This window comes from Sylvia atricapilla, chromosome Z (genome assembly GCF_009819655.1).
Source record: "Sylvia atricapilla isolate bSylAtr1 chromosome Z, bSylAtr1.pri, whole genome shotgun sequence".
NCBI classification, from domain to species: domain Eukaryota; kingdom Metazoa; phylum Chordata; class Aves; order Passeriformes; family Sylviidae; genus Sylvia; species Sylvia atricapilla.
Window position 1 is genome coordinate 32,208,075 of NC_089174.1, and position 19,755 is coordinate 32,227,829.

General features: G+C 33.5%; 1 protein-coding gene across 1 annotated transcript in view; it reads left to right on the plus strand.

Moving 5' to 3' along the window:
- Window positions 1-19,755, plus strand: part of KIAA0825 (KIAA0825 ortholog) — a 199,445-nt gene that overhangs the window by 66,172 nt on the left and 113,518 nt on the right. The window contains exons 12-16 of the mRNA XM_066339310.1: window positions 109-248; window positions 8,508-8,696; window positions 10,225-10,458; window positions 12,077-12,485; window positions 16,301-16,457. Coding sequence (XP_066195407.1) covers window positions 109-248; window positions 8,508-8,696; window positions 10,225-10,458; window positions 12,077-12,485; window positions 16,301-16,457 — 1,129 coding nt within the window. The remainder of the gene's footprint in view (window positions 1-108; window positions 249-8,507; window positions 8,697-10,224; window positions 10,459-12,076; window positions 12,486-16,300; window positions 16,458-19,755) is intronic.

Sequence of the window (19,755 nt, forward strand, 5' to 3'; positions counted from 1 at the left end):
CCTCAGAGGAGTGACACTTAAAACTTAGTGTTACATCTGCAATTTAAGGACATTAATTTCATAAATAAATTAACTATTTCTTTCTGTCTTTATCTTATGTTTTCAAAGGACTCCATCAGCCAGAGAAATGGCAGCCCAAGGTCTGCTGAAGCTGCTTTTATCCCAGCCATACTGTAATCTGACCTTGCTTTTGGAAACATTGCTATACCATGATTGTCTCTTAGTGAAAATTTTGCTGAGAAGCTCAAGTAAGTATTAATACTGTCAATCCATATAAGAATATCAGTTAGAAATACAAAATAATTTTTAAATATTTAAATGCTAGAGGAAGGCTGTCAACCATTTTAAGGTTAGGTACCCATTTACTTACCTTTGGGACACTTTTTCAATGCGTAAAAAGATAGAAAAATAATCACTTTTTAATGAGAATTACCACTCAACCAGTGTATTAATAATTACAAAGCAAACTGCAAGTAGATAAAATAGGCTGCTATCATAAACAAAAAAGAGTAAAAATTAATTTGAGCTTAATGGAGCTTTCATACCACAACTACTGTATACAAGTTTTTAAAAGTGTGGCTCAGTAGTCTAAAAGATCACTTTTAAAATTACATTTGAGCACTGGAAAGCTTCGTAGATGTTCTGTTGAAGTTACTATATGCTTGTCACTGTAGGCATTCTAGAATTAAATAAATATTCTTCTCCTTGTTAATTCATTAATGCTGTTTTGAAAATAGAATAAATAAAAGAATGTTTCTACAAATTTTTATTTGCATTCTGATTGTATTTTGTTTGAAGCAACAACTTTATCACATCTTTCCATTAGTAGTTTGCAGATCAAATGATTGTATTGTGGAGTAACTAATGGTATAATCACCTGTTTGACTTAATTTTGCAGGAATATGAGAATCTTGGTTTTTGTGGTTTTTTTTGGCAAATGAGTTCTTCCTATTTATCAAAAAACGATTAGGTCCCTACAATATTTTATACATGTATATTTATGTTTATATATATTTATCTATCTATCTAAAGCATTATTTAGTCCTGTAATTTTAAAATGGTCTAATATTTGTCGGTAGTACAACATCTTCTGCTGCTTCACACATCTTATGGAGAGCTGCAGTGCAGACTTGCCTACTCAAACTCATGTCATCTTTTACAAAGGCTGACAAACGTTTGATCAGGGTCATAGTCTTATCCTAGTGTTATCCAGTATTGTGTTTTACTCTCTGTTTAAATTATTACAAGTAATAAGTGGCAGAATATATTAGTCTATTAACTGACCAACCGCTTAAGCTTTAGGGAAATCCATGTTACTTTGATTTACAAATCATGTTATTCACACAGCTTTTATTCATGTAACTTCAATATTGGAATGAATAAACTTCCGGTTTAGATAAAGTCTGTGTCTATGATGATCCATATCATCTAAATTAATTTCAATGGGATTACTTGTATAATGATAAAGAAACTGTATTTTTTTTGTTCTCCTATATAGGTAAGTACACCATGGTTTTTGAGCTAGTGATGACAAAACTCTGTGGTATTTAATTACATAAGAATTTTTTTAAAGGAAAAGCCTTTGCACATGTTTTACATTAAGTCTTTCCTTTTCCTTTTAAAAACAGGCCAGAAGACAAAAAAATCTTATTTTTCTGTTACTGTTTTAACATTTTGGGATACTCAAAGTATCCCATCATGCAAACACATTAAATTTCATTGTAGTCCCATTTTTCTCATGGTCGTACCATGGGGAGGTGCGGAAGGAATGTCTATTCTCCAATTGTCAAAGTTTTTGCTGTAGAAAGAGTATTTGAGGAGAAGCTATGTATGCATGACTCATCTTGCCATATATTACAAGAAGGGTATCACATTTGTTGAAGCTATTGAAACTCCATGTATATAATTATATACTTATCTGGACAGGAAGATGACAAAATGTGCACTTTTATCATTTTTTGTGCATTATGATATGCGAAATGTACATGAAAATTAAAATATGTAAATATGAAGTTATTGCATCAAAGAATACTAAAAGTAATAAATCAAGTTACCCAGAACTGAAATATTTGTCTTCAGTGGGTATGACTACTGCATACAGGTGACTTTGAAAAAATCATTGAAAACTTTGATTTTCATATTTGACCTTTGTAACAAGGTATGAGTCTAAATAACCTAGGTGTGTTATAGAATATAGAGTATAGAGTACCTTTTTCTATAGGTCCAACATCCAGCAACTTTCTTCAAGATGTTTTTGAGTGAGTAAGGTGTCCAAGGTCTCTGCTGTGGCTTTGCAGAGAGAAGTAGTGAAGATAGCTGGTACTGTGTTAATTTTCTGACAAAATAAACTATTTTGCAATCTACTTGGCAGAATTTTTTTTGACCAATATTGCCTTATCATTCATGGATGTGAAATAGAAATATTTCACAATTTCACTATAAAACATAAGAACATGAAGGATGGAAGTGAATTCTTAGTATTTCTGCTAGATTTGCACTAAATACACAGCATGCCAGTGGAACAGTTTGTGACTTCTAGTTTGATATTCATTTCCAGGAATCAGGAGTTTTTCTTTGCATAATAAAGCAAACAGCAATAGCTTTATGGGCTTGCACTGGCCCAAAAGACAATTAATACCAGAGGAGACCCCATCAGACGATAGACACCCAGCCATTTATAAATAGCATATAAGACAGTGGTTTCTAAGAAATTGTCACTGAGAAATGGTCACCAGGGCACATTCCAGACCTTCAGTCAGTCCTTGGGTCTCATACATTTGTTTAAGAAGAGATAGTAGTATCCAGTTGATGATGAACAATAGAAAATGCAATGTATTGCTTTATGATCTTATAAAGAATCTTATTCATTACCATAAAAACTTGAGACTCCAGTTGTTACAGAAATTTAATTTGTCTTTCTACACACAGACTTAAAGTAAGTACTGTCATGTGGAGATAAACTGTAAGAAAACTGCATTCAGAGCAGGCTATTGGTTGTTTCGCCTAACGTTTTTGGCTTGCACAATACATATTTGAAAGACTACTCAAGACAGTATTGTTTAGTCTGTACATCTCAACATGGATGGTATTCTGGGCCTAAAATTTTGAAATAAGAATTGATAGTAACATTTACAAATATTCTATAATAAGTCTAAGGCTGCAAATCTGAAATTAGACCCAAATAAATGTGATTTGCTTCAAAAAGAGATAATTACCTTATACACATAAGCAAGTTCAGGAAAGGAAAATATCCACCAAGAAAATATATTTGTGTGGTGCATTGTTAGACAACTTTCTAGACACTAATAGATATGAAAAGTTTTCTAGGACATTCTTTTATTGACCATTTTCTGGAAAGAGAACTTGGAAATGTATTTGCAGAACTGGAAGATTTTTTTTCCCCGCTCCAATTCTTTTCTCTCTTTGAAACAGTTCTCTGACTGCTACAATGTAAAATGTGTCATTTAAGGTAAATTTTAATTACATATTTGTGATCAGACTTAATGAATTACATTTTAGACACATAAGAATAAATAACACTGTTTTTTTGTGAGTTACCCTAGAAGAACAGTGCAGAATGGTAGCTTCAACAACTTGACCTCATTTAGGAGACTGAACTATTAGTGGCTGTAGTGAGTTATTACAGAAGAAAATGTACATGCCTTACGTAAGTTACCAACTCCATCAAAACTCTGACATTGTTAAAATCTGTAACAATATGACACTTTTATTTCAAGTTCTTGAGGGTCATTCTTTTTTACTTTACTTTCTTGTACTTCATGGTACTTTCTTCTAATGACACCTTGGACTTAATAATCCTGTGTCATGGTTTATCACACCATAGAAAAACTAGCAATTCTTCTGGTCCCATGGCTCAACCACACACCATTTTGGGGAAAGATAGTCTTGCAGATAGTCTATAACCCTGCTTTCATTAGGAGAGCAGAAGTAAATCTCTTAGAGTAATTTATACCTTTGTGCAGAGATAAGTCTCTCTTCTAGGTATTGGTGGATCATCCAGTATAAGGCTTGTGTGTACCTCTGGAAGTTTTCTTAACCTCTTCGTAATAGCAACCTGTGTCATTTAGCCTAATAGTTAGAAGATAACTTTAAAAGTGGCACCTCCTCAAAAGATCCTTCTGACCAGTAAGCTTATTGGATTCTGTACATGATATACTTCTAGCTAGAAGTTATATACTTCTAGCTGGAAGTGAAAAAGGGACCTTAATACAGATATCCGGCTCCATTTGGTGATTTCCCAGTGATAAGCTAGAGAAAACAGTAAACAGATTTTATGGAGTTTCTGAAAACCTAAATAGGATTTCCTGTTTGGACTATAGTGGACCCCTGCTGTGAATCACCTTTTCCTGACAGAATATGAAGATAGTGTCTGATACATATGTGAATGACTTGATGTTTGTGATACATGGTCATATGGATAGCTTTTCAAAGACTTAGTACTTTCTGATATGAACTTCTTGTTACAGTAGAGCTCTAGACTGAATAAGTTTTAAGCAGGTAAGCTGTTTAATTTCTATCCAGTATGTGGAGGAACACAAGGAAGCTAATGTGGCCATAAGACTACATTCAGTATTGCTTTATCAAATTTTGGCTGTCAGAATGTCACACACTCTGCAGACTATCCCATAAAATCGGTATTGGAGGTATGCTGACAGTAATGGGTTTTTTTTTTTCTGTTGGCCATAGGTAAGACATTCTACTGAAGTTACAAACTCAGAAATTTCTTAATGGAAGCTTCTTCTCAGATAGTTGAAAATAAATTGTTTAGGAAGAAAAAATTCTAAGTAGAGTTGAATGAAATTAAAATTCTGTGGCACTGATGACATATAAATATATAGCTACAGAAGTAGTTTGCTGAAATGTTAATAATTTATGGGCAGATGATACAAGTGTTGTTAAGCTTTTTTTGTTATGTTGAGCCTTTTGTTTGTCATTTAGGATTTAGTTGATTCACAAGTAGCAGCTAATACAGGGCTTATTATTTGGAATGTATTAAATTGAAACAGATAGGTTTAAGATCTGGGTTTTATTCAGGATAGGAATAATATGACCCTGAGATTAGCTTAGGCAGTTAGAACATGGTGCAGTTAGCAACAATGTTGTGGGTTCAATCCCCATATGGGCAATTTACTTGAGAGTTGGACTTGATGATCCTTGTAGGTCCCTGTCAACTCACAGTATTCTGTGACTCTTCCATGAATCTATGATGTTAAATTTCTCCTTGGAATTTAAAACTAAATTAATATACTTTCTGCCAAAATGAAGCCATGTTCAAAGTTACAGTAGATTTTAGCTGTCATTGGAGAGGAGCAACTCTGAAAGAAAAGGAAAATTATCTACCAGGTCAGATACAGTAAGGGAACAGAAAAAAAGTCAGTGACAAAAGAAGCACTGAGGATGTAGTGTACTGCAGAGTGCCTGCTGAAGTGTTTGATTCTATAAACAAATAGAGCATATCCTTTGGACATTCTTTATATCCTCATCAGTTGCTGTGGTTTAAAGAAACCTTGAAACTCAATATAGAAAGCAAAAGTTTCATGCCCTTTGCAAATTAAAGACCAGTATCAGAAATAATTTGTTCCATCTTCAATTCTTCTTCCTAAATGAAAGAGCTTGTATGAATTTGAGTTTTGACTACCTCTTTTGGTCAAAAAAGACAAAATAACTGTTTGTCTCTTGACTGTTTTGTATGAATTAACTGGGGAGAATGAAGTCTAGAGTCAGTAACAGAGGATTTTTTGAATGCGGCAAGATTCATTTTATGGCTAGACTAGTCAAATAAGTGCTGGATAATTGATAATGTTGGCCAATTGCTGGGTGGTATTTCTATCTGTAAGAATATGGATAAATTGCACTTGTAAGTCTGCCTTTCTGAAGTTGTGTTTTTAAAATACGTGGTAGTATCCCAAGAGATTTGGTGGATTATTTTGTCATAGGAAGAATGATTCATTATGAATGGTTAGGGTATAGCTGTTATTCACTAGATACATAATTTTCTTACAGACATATTTATTAAAAACAATAGTATTCTAATACTTTTTGATGTCTTTTGTGCATATAGAACATCATGCTATATGGAAATAACAAACAGGTGATTTTTTTTATTTTAGCAGGTATCTAGATAAATATCTAGCCATTTATGTATGAATGCTAAGTCTTGCTAAATAATAAAGAAGCATCTCCTTTGAGCTACTATGGGAGCTTTTAGGTTCTCTTCACAAATTAGTTTTTGCTATACAGATGCAGTCAGTAAAAAAAGAGAAATGTATAGAGGAAGGCATCACAGGGGAGTAGGTATAATGCCTATCATATAAATTCTGTTCTATGTAATAATTAGCAAGGCTGCATTGAAGTTCAAACTGAGATGAATATTTAATGTTATGACAGGTAAGCTAGTAAATGTAAAAGAAAAAAATCTAAGGCAAGAGAAATGTACATATCTTTCTGTAGGCTCCTAATTCATAATATTTAACCAGCTACTGATCTGCTAGCTAAACTTTTCAAATTATATTGTCCTTTAAGGTCCCCTGTTACCCAAAGGATTCTGTGATTCTATGATCCATGCCCGCTTATCCATCAGAATAAGAATAATCACTTTAACCTAAGTTTTCAGGTTTTTCTTACTACAAGGACAACATTTACTTCAGGGTAAAGCAAGAAAAAGCTGATGAATAATTACATATCTTTTTATATTTAGCGACAGAATGATTTAGCAGTGGATTCATTAAGATCTTTGCTTAAAAGCACAGGAATTGCATTATATAGTAGTTATAACAAGATGTATGTATAACCCTTTCTACTAAGTTCTTTTATGCTCCTTTCTCCTTATCTAAATCTTTTGGTAGCACTAATTGATTAGAAAAGTTATTAATAAGTTATTACTCAAACTTTCCATGAGGCAAGGTCATAAAGAAAATTTAGGCTTAATTTCAAGTCGTAAGCACCTTTAAACAAACTGATTTCCTGTCATGTACTGCAAAGAGTTTTTACATAGTACTTGAAATATTAGCAAACCTCCCCATAGAATTTGGTTAAATTAATTTAAAAAATAAATACTTACAGTAATAGAATCAGAGTTCATTTCATATTTTCATCTCACCATTTGAACTGCTTTTTCTGCTTTGATGGTTATTTCTTTGTCATACATACCACTGGTTTGACTGAATAAGTGGAATCCATTTGATTCATCACTTAGAGGCATCTGGCATTGGAAACAATATATGTCAGCTCACTCAGCTCATAGGAAAAAGAAGGCTGATTAAAAAACTGTCTTCTTACTCATCTGTCTGCTACCATGGGGGAAAAACCAAACCACAGCTTGTTGGTTGTGGAATCATTGATCATGTTTTTCAGCTTTCTACATCCTCTGTTTCTACTAAGGTTGCATACTGAATGATAAACTGAATAATTTACAGTAATGCATGAATTAGGTTGATGAAATTCAGAAGAGAATAAAGTAAGATTTTATTTTTAGCTCTCAAGTCATTCAAAGATGGGTTGAAAGCAAAGATTTTCCATTCTAGTAGATTTTGAAGGCTCCCATCTTTTTCCTCCACTGGTTGCTAAGGGTAAAGACAACCAAACTGGCAGAAACCAATGACATTTTATAGTATAGTTTTATCTAAATACTCTTTACAGAAACAATTGTTTTTGAAAACTACAAATTTAAATTAAGAGTATTTAACAGGTTATGGCTCTTGTCATTTCTCATGGAAGCAACCTGTGTCATTTAGCCTAATAGTTATTGTTAATATTGGAAGCATATTTCACAAACAGGTGGGAAGCTCAGGTCTCCAACATTAGCACAAGCTAAAGTTATTGAATTGGATTGATTCCTGGAGTTTTAAACACATGCTTATCTTTCAGCTGGGAGATTGTGTTACAATGATTATCAGGAACATTTGTAAATATTTGCAAGAAATTATTACTGAACTCTATGATAATCACTACTTGTCTTTAAAATCTGTATATTAGCAGAGCTGAGATTTTGTTTTGTGGAACTGTTTTATTATGAGTTTCATGTTGCATTAAAATACAAAGCCAGCACATTTTGGAAAATAGGGAGCTGCTATTTTTCTTAATTTTTTTATATCTAAATAGGATTTTATTAATTCATATGACTATTGCATTAGGAAGAGGAGTTATGCAGTAATAGCTTTTTGACTGTGATTCTGTAGTTTAGTTCTAATTAATCTTCAGTAAATAATCAATTTCCAATTGCAATCAATTTCAGATTAATTTTGAATTAAATAGGCATATTCCACAATTTGAAAACATGCTTGAGTCTTTTTTATTGGCTACACATAATTCAGGAGGACAATCAACTGTAATTAGCCAGAGAAAGATCAGATTTCAGTATCTGTAAGTGTTGTTGTTTGAAATATTATTCAGATACACTTTGCAGTTTGTTTTGATTAATACTATCCATTACTGAGATCTTGAATTACTTGGAAATTATTGGAACTGTGTTTTTGTTTATTTTGAAGGAAATGAAGCATTAAATTGTGATGAACAAAGTTCTCTGTTGGAACAGGAAAATAACAAAGAGTCTACTCCGATTGAAACAATCTTCACAGTACTGTCTTACTGCACTTTATCACCCAAATCTCTTGGCATCGCTTTTGAGTCCTACATGGAAAAAGAGCTGCTGTGGAACTGCTTATACAATATGACAGGTACGTAATTTATTAATAAGCATTTCAAATCTGATGTTAAATGTTCATTTTCAGACATGTAGCGAGTATTATTTTTACCATAATAAATCAGGTGAAAGTATGTTAGCTTACTTCAGAATTATAGTATTATTGAAGGGTTTTGTGCAGTCAGGCCATGGTAGGAGTAGTGAATATTTTGAAGAATGCAGAAGTCCCAGAGCAGTGTTGTTGAACCAGCAGTCTGATGACCTTAAGTGTTTGTCTTGCCAGCAGACTGGCTGCAGAATGTTTTTATAGGTCTCTACCAGTAGAGATTCTTCATCTCTATGCATTTAACAACTCCAGACCTTTTCCACAACTTACAAGTAAGAAGAGAGGAAAAAGGGAAGGAAGGACTTCTCCTACTGAGGGTGAAATAATCTGAGGACCATAAAGTCTCTGCTGTGAACAGGCACTCAGCCTCCTAATTTTCTGTTGAGAGGAAGAGCTGTTGAGAGCTGCCCTCACAGTTAGAGCAACTAATTCTATCCCCAAGGAAAAACAGTAATCAACGAAAAGAGAGGTGAGTTTTAGAAGGGTGATACTGCAAATTACGGATTTAAAGCAGGAGGGCTCAAAAGAAGAGGAACAAAATGGGAGAATGCAGGAGGAGAAATAGAATTATGAGTATCACAAAATAGAAAACAATTATAAAAGTACTCAGGTACTTCTCAGAGAAAAATGGGATTGCAAAAAGTAGAAATTTAATGTGTTAGAGGAAGAAAAAGAGAGAAGTGGTGCATGGAAGCTTCCAGGAAGGCCATGATGAGATCAGCAGAAAGTAGAGGGAAGCAAAAGTATGAGCAAAGGATCTAAAGATCTAACATGCCAAAACACATCTCTGATATCCTCTGCAACGCTCTGCCTGACAATTGCAGTTCCATGACAATGGAGAAACTGCAGATTGCTGAGCTATTAAGAATGTGGAGAAGATTGATACTTGTTGTAATGTCAATAACTGTATTTAGGATGGTGTGTTTTGAACATACAATCTCTGATAACATGCTGTGTTTGTGTTGATGACTATTATTTGTGTGTATTTTTGTTTCCAAAATACTATTTTTCCCCTTTACTGTCTGTAGTATAGCAATTTAGGTTTCTAATAAATGCAGCTTCATTAATACTGTCAAGACAAGGACATAGGAAAAAAGCTATATCTGGAAACAAAAATACATACAATAATAGTATATCTTTTTGTCTTATTGATGCCTAACAAGTACTTAAATGTTTTCTATATTAAAATGAAGATATCAATCTGCTTAAATAGAATTTTTATAAACATACCAGTGGAGAAATGAGAATGAAGGAAATAAATTTTTGTCAATGTATATTTAAGATGCTATATATTTTCCATTGTACTCTTTCTTCATTTGTAAGAGACCAACAGGTCTAATGTATTATGAACCATAATGTTACTTTTTTTTTCTGTAAGAATTCTGAAAACACTTTCTGAAACAGATTTACCAACTGACTACACCTACTGAATAGTTAATAATTCTTCCTTCTGAAGTCTCCAGTTGTGGTGAGTCGGAACCAGAAGTTATCAGATGCTTGAAGTTGACCTTGATTAATTCAGTCAAGGGTATAGTGAAACAGATAATTTCTTTGATGCATTCATGGGAGGCAACAGAAAACTATGGAACATACCAGCACAAGCAAATAGTTCCCGAAAGTTTACTGAAAACTGTTCCAAAGGAATGGAATTACACTCCTCGGGAAATGAAGAGAAAAGAATCTGGGAAATGTAGGTGAAATTTAAATGTACTATTTATATTGGGATGTATATATATAATTCATCCTATAAGCTTCTCATAAGAACTTTTAAGTCCTGTACTCTTTTACTCCAAAACTGGGGTGTTAAATTTAATGAGTGTTGTAGCTTGACAGTGAACAAACTATTTCCAAATACCTTGCTGTCGTTGGGGTTTTTTAAGTACTTTACATTAAAATCCAGTTATTGTTTCTTGAGGTTTACACCAATAGGTATACAAACAAGGTTTCAAAAATAATCAGTATTTTAGTATTGATAATAATAGTATACTGAAGATGTTTTCATTATCTGGCAGTAGTCAGATGGGATTCACAACAAAGTGAAGAATAATGCCTATACTTTGGCCTCAATGGCTGTAAACAGTTTTCATTCAGGACTGTCATTCATCCCAACTTCACAACACAGAAATTTATGCTTGAATAAAAAAAAAGCACCGAAACTGTTGTGGAATATGCTGCTGCTTGGTTGTTGAAACAGTTAGCAAAGAAAGAAAGAAAGAAAGAAATCATATAGACAGGAAGCATTTTGAAGGTGATTAGATGTAAAGCTGATTTCTGGTATGTATTTTCATGGCCCACAGTGCCTAAATCATCTGTCACTCCAGGTCGTGGTTCAGAAGGATAGCTTTTGGAAACATTTCCTGATAAGTTATTGCCACCATAATACTAAGTGATAATTTTTGATACCATAGTATATTGTGGCACACTGTTTTGAGCATGTAGATTATGGCCAAGTCAGGACATCAAGCCATTTTTTTTAATACATTTTCACTGCACTCTCATTTTAATCTAGAACATTTGTTGACTGTTTTAGGCTAATTGCTATGTGTGAACTGATATGCAAGCTGAGAGGTAAGACTCTAGGCTTCAAGACAATTTAAATTTGTATGTGTGATATCAAAAACAGATATGGTTTCTTTTTTTAATAAGAGAAAAACATCTGGAATACAGGTGCAATGACACAGGGTTTTCTTGAATTGTTTGTAGATTGTTTGTAGATTGATTTTTTTTAAATCTTGACACCTTTTGCTGTATTTTTCATTTTAGATATGTTTTGGCTTTTGAGCAGCACAATTTCTCTGTAATTACTATTATGGCTACTTTATTATCTGGAGTCTTTAAAATGCTGTGATATATGGTGTAGGTGCTTAGAAGAAAGATGATAAACTGAAGTTTTGTCATTTTGAACATAGAAAGGGATTGATAAATGTATGTAATATTCTGATACACTTAGCACAATGCTTCAGCTGTGAAGTTGAAAAAATGCTACAATTTTGAAGACAACTTTTTACAATTCAGAATACCTGAGTAGTGTCTTTCTCATGAGTCCTGTAATGACTGTTCACAGCAGGACTAATTGTTAAGAGAGTCACAGTCTAAGTCCTAAATTTTCTGATTTTAAAACGTGTAATTGTTTAGGTTTTGTGGGATTTATGTGCAGAAAGCATGATACAAGTGAAACTACAGTGTTGAGTACTTAAGCTTTTTGCCCATTTTCAGTATAAAAGAAAGAAATTATCATACAACATTTGGAAGCAGTTAGAACTATACTCTTAATGTTAATCATATCATCTTTTCTTTCTATTTTTAAGGCTTCACAAGGCTTGCAGCTCAAGCAGTATCTATTGTAATCAGCAAGTTACCTACAGTGATTGCATGTTTGCCTCCCCCAATTAAATACTTCTTTTTTCTGGCTGAGAGAAAAATGTCAAGAAACTTTGCTGAATTGAAGAAAGCTGGTCTGCTTGTCTGGAACTTGATTGTAATTATATGTCGGATATTCGAGGATGGAAATACTGCAGAATTTTTAACAGGTGCAACACTTGACAGATGGAGCAAGGAAAAACTCAGTTTAGTTCGTGTGTGCTTAGAAAGTATTATGGGAAAACAGAAAAGTGGTCCTAAGCAAGTGACCCAGAAGATTATACAAAGCATTGAACAGCAAAGACCAAACTGGATTGAAAGCCAGTTGCTGAAGGCAAGAAAATTGAGCATAGACTGGTAAGAACATAGTATTTTTCAAATGCTATTATTTGCTCTTTATTTCACTGGATTATTGGCATGTTTATGGCTACTGCTCAATTTTAAGGAAAAGAGACAAGCAGAGATCTTATATGAAACAGATTAGTCCTTCATATTGATGGCATTATACCATGGGTTTGTAATTTAAGTTCATTGCTGGAACACTAAAGTATGGTTGTTTCATCAAAATGATATGTTCATAATACTACAAGATTTCATGTTTTCTTGATGAGCCAAAAATGTAAAAAGATATGACAATTGTTATATCTTTTAAAATGTTAAGAGGTACTAAATACATTTATAATTTGATCTTATTGTGGTGATTAAATTAAGAAGAACTGTGAGAAGCTTTCATTGTTCATCTGTGAATAAAAAGTAAGCATACTTTATTCTAAAACATATAAAACCCTGAGGCAAATAGGGTATATCAAAACAGGACAAGAATAATATCCTGCTTTGCCTTTTTGAGAAAATACCAATTTTTCCTTCAGGTTTGACATTAAGATCTTTACAGTGATTTTTCAAGGAGTTGTGTACATGTCAGTGTGTTTGTAGTCCAGTCTGTTTTAATGTTGCAGTCATGTATCATTCTGTAAAAATACCATTAATCAACTTTGCAAAATTAGATTTATTGGAATTACATGATTTAAGGAATTAAATTGTGACTGCTGGGGTTTCCTACTGAAAGTAGGATTGCTGGGGTTTTTTTCAGTGAGTATTCTTTAAGGTTGCAGTTGTTGCTATCATGTCAGGATTTGTCCATATAAACAAAGGATACAGTGATTGTAGGTGGAATCAGTGATACCAGTGAACAAGTTTCCATGCAGTGTTTTGAGGGGCAGTGTCCTGTTTCTATGAGTAGTCAGTTAATGTGGGTAGAAGTAACCAGTAATAGTGTCACAAATGCTCATTGACACTGACTTTTGTTATCTTTACATTTTTATTTAATTCTGATTTTCAAGATCTAATCCAATGGTTAAAAGCTTGAATCCAGATGCTAGTGACTGAAGGAGTTGTAGAATAAAAAAGCATAGTGATCATTTGTAAACTGATAGTTAACACTGTGGTCCCATAACACAGTTTCTAATGTCACTGAGAGAATAGGTAGTTCTTAAAAATACAAAATATAGGAAGACAATATTGTGGATAACTTCTAAAAATTAAAACTTTAGTTAATTTGCACATCTTCTGAAGCTGAGAATTTGAAGTTAATATACTACTGTATTTTCTTTTGTAAAAACGTTGCTTTATATGTTAGGTATCAGATTGCAGAAAATAAACACGGGATAATGTTTCTCTATGTATACAGTGTCAACGAAAGACAGAACTACTTGTGATTAGGCTTGGTAAATTTAAGCTTAGGATAATGAAGAATACATTACCTGCTCTCCAAGTGAGCAGTTATTTGATGCAGTTATGAAACTGACTCCCCTGACTTCCATTGCATTTCTGCCACAGAAATCTAATATGAATGTTTTTCCACTTTTCATTCAAATATTATGAGTCAATAACTGAGGGAAAAAAAGATCAGTTTATAAATACCTGAGATATGAAATCTATAGATAAATGTTATTATAAATGCAAATTACAAAACTAATAAATTAGAGCTGAAATTCAAATATTCAATTAAAGTAAGTAGTGGCCACATAATTACTAAACTAAAAGCAATCTTTCAAGAAGAGAATTATGATTTTCATGGATGAAATGACTATATTGTAATTATATATTATATACTATATTCTGTGTTGGTGTTATGTAACCATCCAATAATCAAATGATTTTCTAATTTAGCTGGATGCATGTGCAGATATGTATTCATACTTATAAATCCTTATAGACTTCTAATAGATACGTATGAAAGAAAAAAAACCCTATAAATTTCAAAAATTTATTTGGGACTCACCTACACAGTCATAAAAGCATCTTTGAAGTGTTCTGTATTTTTGTAAGTAAAATTAATGTTTGCTTTTGTGTTATGTTATTATTATCAGGATTGCTACTTACATAAAAAGGTCTAAATAGCATATATTAACATAATTTTAAAGAATATTTCAAAAATTATAGCCTTCATTGAAAGGTTCAGAAAATGGCAGTTACACTCGTTGCCTTTCTTGTGTACTGCCTGAAAGTATTACTATTCATTAAAATAACCTTCACTTTATGGTAGCACCAGAGCTAAAACAGTAAACAGTCACGTTAGATTCTAAAAAACACATGTCTGAGAAGAAAAGAAATGTCTGTCTTTGCAAAGTAATTTGTCGAATTGAAGATTATTGTTTTTCATCATGGTGACCCTGACCTTGCTGGCTGGGTGCATATTCAGATTAAGATGAATGCAGTTATTCCTTGGCGGAGGTCTGCCTCTCTCAGGGCACATTCTTGCTAATGACATGATTGATAGGCAGTCCCAAATCCAGAAAGGAAGTCATTAATCATAGTGCTGCCTGAATCCAATCATCTGCTTCACCTGCGCAGTAACAGCGGTAAAGGATACAATTTGGGTGCTGGCGCTGATACATTCCATTGTCAGAGATCCTTAGCTTTTTCAATGTTAGTTGCTGAGAATTTTGACACGAAATTCAGGCTGTATTGTATGTGGCATCAAATATCAGCCTTAAGTGTGCTTTTATTTAAAGATCAATTTCTTCTAAGCTTTTCTGTAAAGTACACCATAATAACATAGTATCACTTACTTACATTCAGCAAAGAACAAAATTATAGTTTATGTTTTGAAACTATTTGCTCTGTAGGACATTCTGAAACTGCATGTGGAAGCAATATCAGCAATGTCCAGCAGCTGTGCAGCATTTCAGAGAGCCTGTAGGTCAAATAGCAACTTTCAGAAGGACTGACATTGTAACCATGGCACACTTTCAGCAGTAAACTGCAACCACAATGCTTTTGTTTTCAGATTTTTGGGGGTTTTCTGTGTTTTGGGTTTGTTTTTTTTTTTCCTTCTAAACAAATACAATATTGATGGGGGTTTATTTCAGTAATTGAGAATGCTTCTTTGGTTTATTTTAAATTAATCCAATAGCGTCTGTAGAAATGATAATATATTCTTGTTGATCTTTGGAGTTCTTGACACATATATGTCAAATACCTGTGTTGCAGCTCTAGTATATGAGGAAAATTTTAGTACTTTTTCTTTCTTAGACTTTATCAGTAGCAACACTAAGATAGTAACTTGTGTTTGTGCACAGAGTCTTACAATGATCAGAGATTTGAATGCACAGTTGCAGAGGCATTTGGGAATGTCACCTTCAGATTTTTGTTGGTAGAAGTTTCACACAAATACAAAAAAAAGCAAGAAATGTTATAGGGCTAAAAATGCAACAAGTGGCAAATAGATACCTTTTAAATGGTTAACAACACACCAGTGGGAAAAAACTACTTCAATTTAAAACTTCTAACCTATACTTAGAGTAATGGCTACTTTTCTGACATGTTAATTAGGCTTTAATATGTGCTGTGACAAGCAAAGAAAAATGCACAAGAGATGGAATGTAAATGCCATTTCTAGTAGCAAAGACACTTCTCTATGGGAAACAAAAATATTTGCTACTTCTATATCCTTAGAGTAAAGAGTGTTTTATGTGTTCATCTTTCCAATTAAGGTGATTATAATTAGTATAATAATGTTATTTAACAGGTAGTATATGAGAGAGATACATACAACAACATTTGTGTGAGTCAATTACTTCCAGGTTTTTTTGAATATGTAGTTCTTGCTGAGCATTAATATTTTGCTTTTTAGAAATTTAACTTAGGACTGTATCTTTTCTATTTTCTAGTGCCTCAATCACAGTTAAAGGTGCAACATTAGAGGAAGGAGGTATTTCACTTGGATTGACTGAGGATATTATAAACATGATGGTCCTGGATATCTGCCACAAACCAGGTGGTACCGAGTACCTGAAGCAAATTTATCACATCATCCGGCTCAATGAGGTAGGGAAACGGCCTTTCCACAGAGCAATTAGGTGTGTACTGGCCTGGGGCAACATCTGCTGGCAGCTAAGGGTTAGTCAAGGAGGTGATAATAGTTCTTAACGTCAATCTAGAATCCTATATTGTATGTTAATAGAATCGATTCAGTTTAGGCTTTTGTGCATTTCTACAGGAAAGATTACTGTATAGGAAAAACTGTAGATTTTTTTTTAGGTACTTAGATAGTAGTATGGCTCATAAACTTGCCTCAGTTTCTTGTTGCAGACCATAGATACGTTTTAGGAGTTACTGCACAGTAACAAAGAAATTAAAAGTATCAACGAAGGCTGTTGAAGAATTGTCTGTTACAAAATGTAAAATTACATGTGGTTAATTAACTCTCTTGATTTAAACAAACAAGCAGCTCGTGTGGCTGTACTGAGGAAGTAAATGCATCCACATGAAATCTTACTCAATTTAGACAATTGTTCAACTAAAGTGCTTTTAAAATAACAAAATAAACAAATTTTGATTTATTTGCTGCATATGGAATTTTGGCAATATAAAAGAATTATCAGATTATTTCTATGGCTGTTCTAAATTGCCCCAAATTACCAAAAGAATTCTGATTTTATTCACTGAAATAAACATAAGATTGCTTAAATTGTACAGTAACACAGATCTACACAACTTAAGTTAGAAAGTTCTGGGTTTAGATTTCATTACTAAATTCCTTGTATGCAGAAGCAGGTGCTGTTAAGATCCTTGCAAGTGTACAGAAGTGTTTATAGTAAAATACAAAAATAATGCAAATATAGGCAGAGGCCAAGATTTTTCTTCAGAAAAACCTGGTGGCAGAAAACCCTGACTGGACAGCTATTATTTGTAGCAAGGCTGCAGAGTGTGCACCTTAGTACTGACATTGCTTCTGAAAATCAGATTCAACTGTTCACTTACTACTTACAGGCTTAAAAACAATCTTTATGAATCTGCCTTTGGAAGCGTTAGAAGCAATGTAAGCATATATGTAGAGATGGCAAACTAACATTAGTACAGTACAGAATCTTTTAAAGTTTCAATTTTCTGAACAATTAGTTTAGGAAGTGAAGTGAAAATTATTATCGTAATAAACAAAATCTTTTCACCAGGAGCACATTCAAGATTATTCTTAGGTATAAAGGAGTGAGGAAAAGACCACCAAAAATAGCATATAGTCCAGTAGTTAGGACAGTTACCTAGGGGACAGTATACGCAGGCTCAAATCTTTATACTTCCTGGTTTATACCAGGGAATTGAATTTGCAACTCCCACATTTGAACTAATTCCCCAAACCTCCACACCATTAGCTATCAGCATGGAACTCCTTCTTTTTCCCCTGTTGGAGTTGTTTCACCTTTTAGAAATAGTGGTAAAAATGCATTCTGTAATTTTTAGGGTCAAAAATAGAATCATACTCTAGCTGAAGGAATAAAATGCACATGCTGGGTTTTGGAGACCCTGCTCTAAGATCTGACTCCTGTGAGTATTCGGTTATTTATACAAAGTGGAACAGCTCCAATAGGAGGTATGAGGCTAAGAGAATTAGGTGGAAGAGGGACTTCAGCCTGAGTTCCCACATCCCAGGTGTCTCTCCTTGAATTTCTGCAGCTAGTAAGACCTTTTTTAAAAATAGAACATTTCTCAGTGGAAAAAACTGTATTGTTTTAAAAATGAAGAAGAGAGATCCTGACCAGCTTGAGTCACAGAAGGATTTTATTGTATTATTTTCAATTGGCTTTGAACCCATTACAGAACATTTTGATGCTTAGCATGGTATTATGATAATGTACTTTTCAACATGATCTTTCAAAATCTAAATTTTGTTTTATGTGCCTGCTTACCAAGAAATAGATTTGACTGTCTATTCAAGGTCCATTCTTTTGTTTAAAAATTCCTTGTAATGTCTAGCAATTGTGTTCATAAAAATAGTTTAGAGATCTTTTTGCTACCCTGCTTAGCAATCATGAGAAAAACCAAAATGATGAGAGAGAAAATTTTTTTCCTCAGTAATATTCCTTAGAAAAGCAGGTGAAATAGATTCTTGGAAGCTGGATTTGAAAAGAGAGATATGATTTTATAAACATTTTTAATACATACTGTAGTACTCAAAACAGCTTAAAGCCCCTTTATGTGTTTGCCAAAAATAATATTTTAAAAATAATTTTTAGTAATGACAACTAAAGAGATAACTCTTCTGAGCAGTCAGGTTCAATAATATTCTGTATACTTGGTTTGATGCTCAGTCAGTGTAGTGAGGGTATAGTTCTCATGTTTACAGATGTGGTTTCATATTTTCACATTTTTTAAACATGACCCTTTCAAAGCCTACAATATTTACTATACTAAAGGAGATATTAATGTATTATATTTACCGTGGTTGAATGAGTCTCCTCATCAAAACCAAATCCACAGTATTTTATTAAAGACAGAAAAATGCTTTTAGTGAGGGCAGCTGTATGCCACTTAAAATTTTGAACCCTGGCAAGCAGCTGTTACCAAAATTGGTCGAAATCTCCTTCCTAACACCACTGTAGAATTAAGAAGCAGACGTTCTTTATTACAGTGCCAGGTGCCACAGGGATATCTCCACCAAAATCATGCCTGTAAAGTACAGAAAAAGCTCCTGCTTTATGTACTGCGTTTTACATACATATTCATTGATCTTCCCAGAATGAATGAAATAATAATTTCCTGGAGTTCCATAACATGTTCCCCCCTCCCTTTGCACATGTGTTCACCTGTCCCGGGGGTCCCTCTGGTGGTCTCCGGTGATCCCAGATCCCAAAGTTACCCATTCAGTGAACTGATGTTGCTTTCCAAAAAAGGAGCTGAAATGGCTTACTCGGGTTGGTTCATTATTTTGCTAATGTTTAACATGATCCTACAGAATACATGTTGTGCCTTTCTGTAGACTACTGCTTTTGCAAAATAAGTAATGTATTTTCCAACCAGATGAGCAAATAGTTCTTCATCTGGCAGCGCATGGACAGCTATTTCCAGTATTGCTTCTGAAAAAGCAACACAATCTGCTTCTTCCAGAAGCATCCAGAGGGCTGGGTTGCTTTAGTGTACATATTTTGTAAAAATGTGTACATGGAAGGCAGTACATTTATAAAAATTTGGTAGATGTACAGAAATGTCTTTTAAATAACCTTCATCACGGTGGCTCTGAAATCTTGGTTATGGCATAAAGGAATAAATGAATGAATTAATGAATGGAGAAATAAAAATCCAGATATTTTAGAAAAGCAAAGTCAAAATAGCTAAAGGAGGATATGTT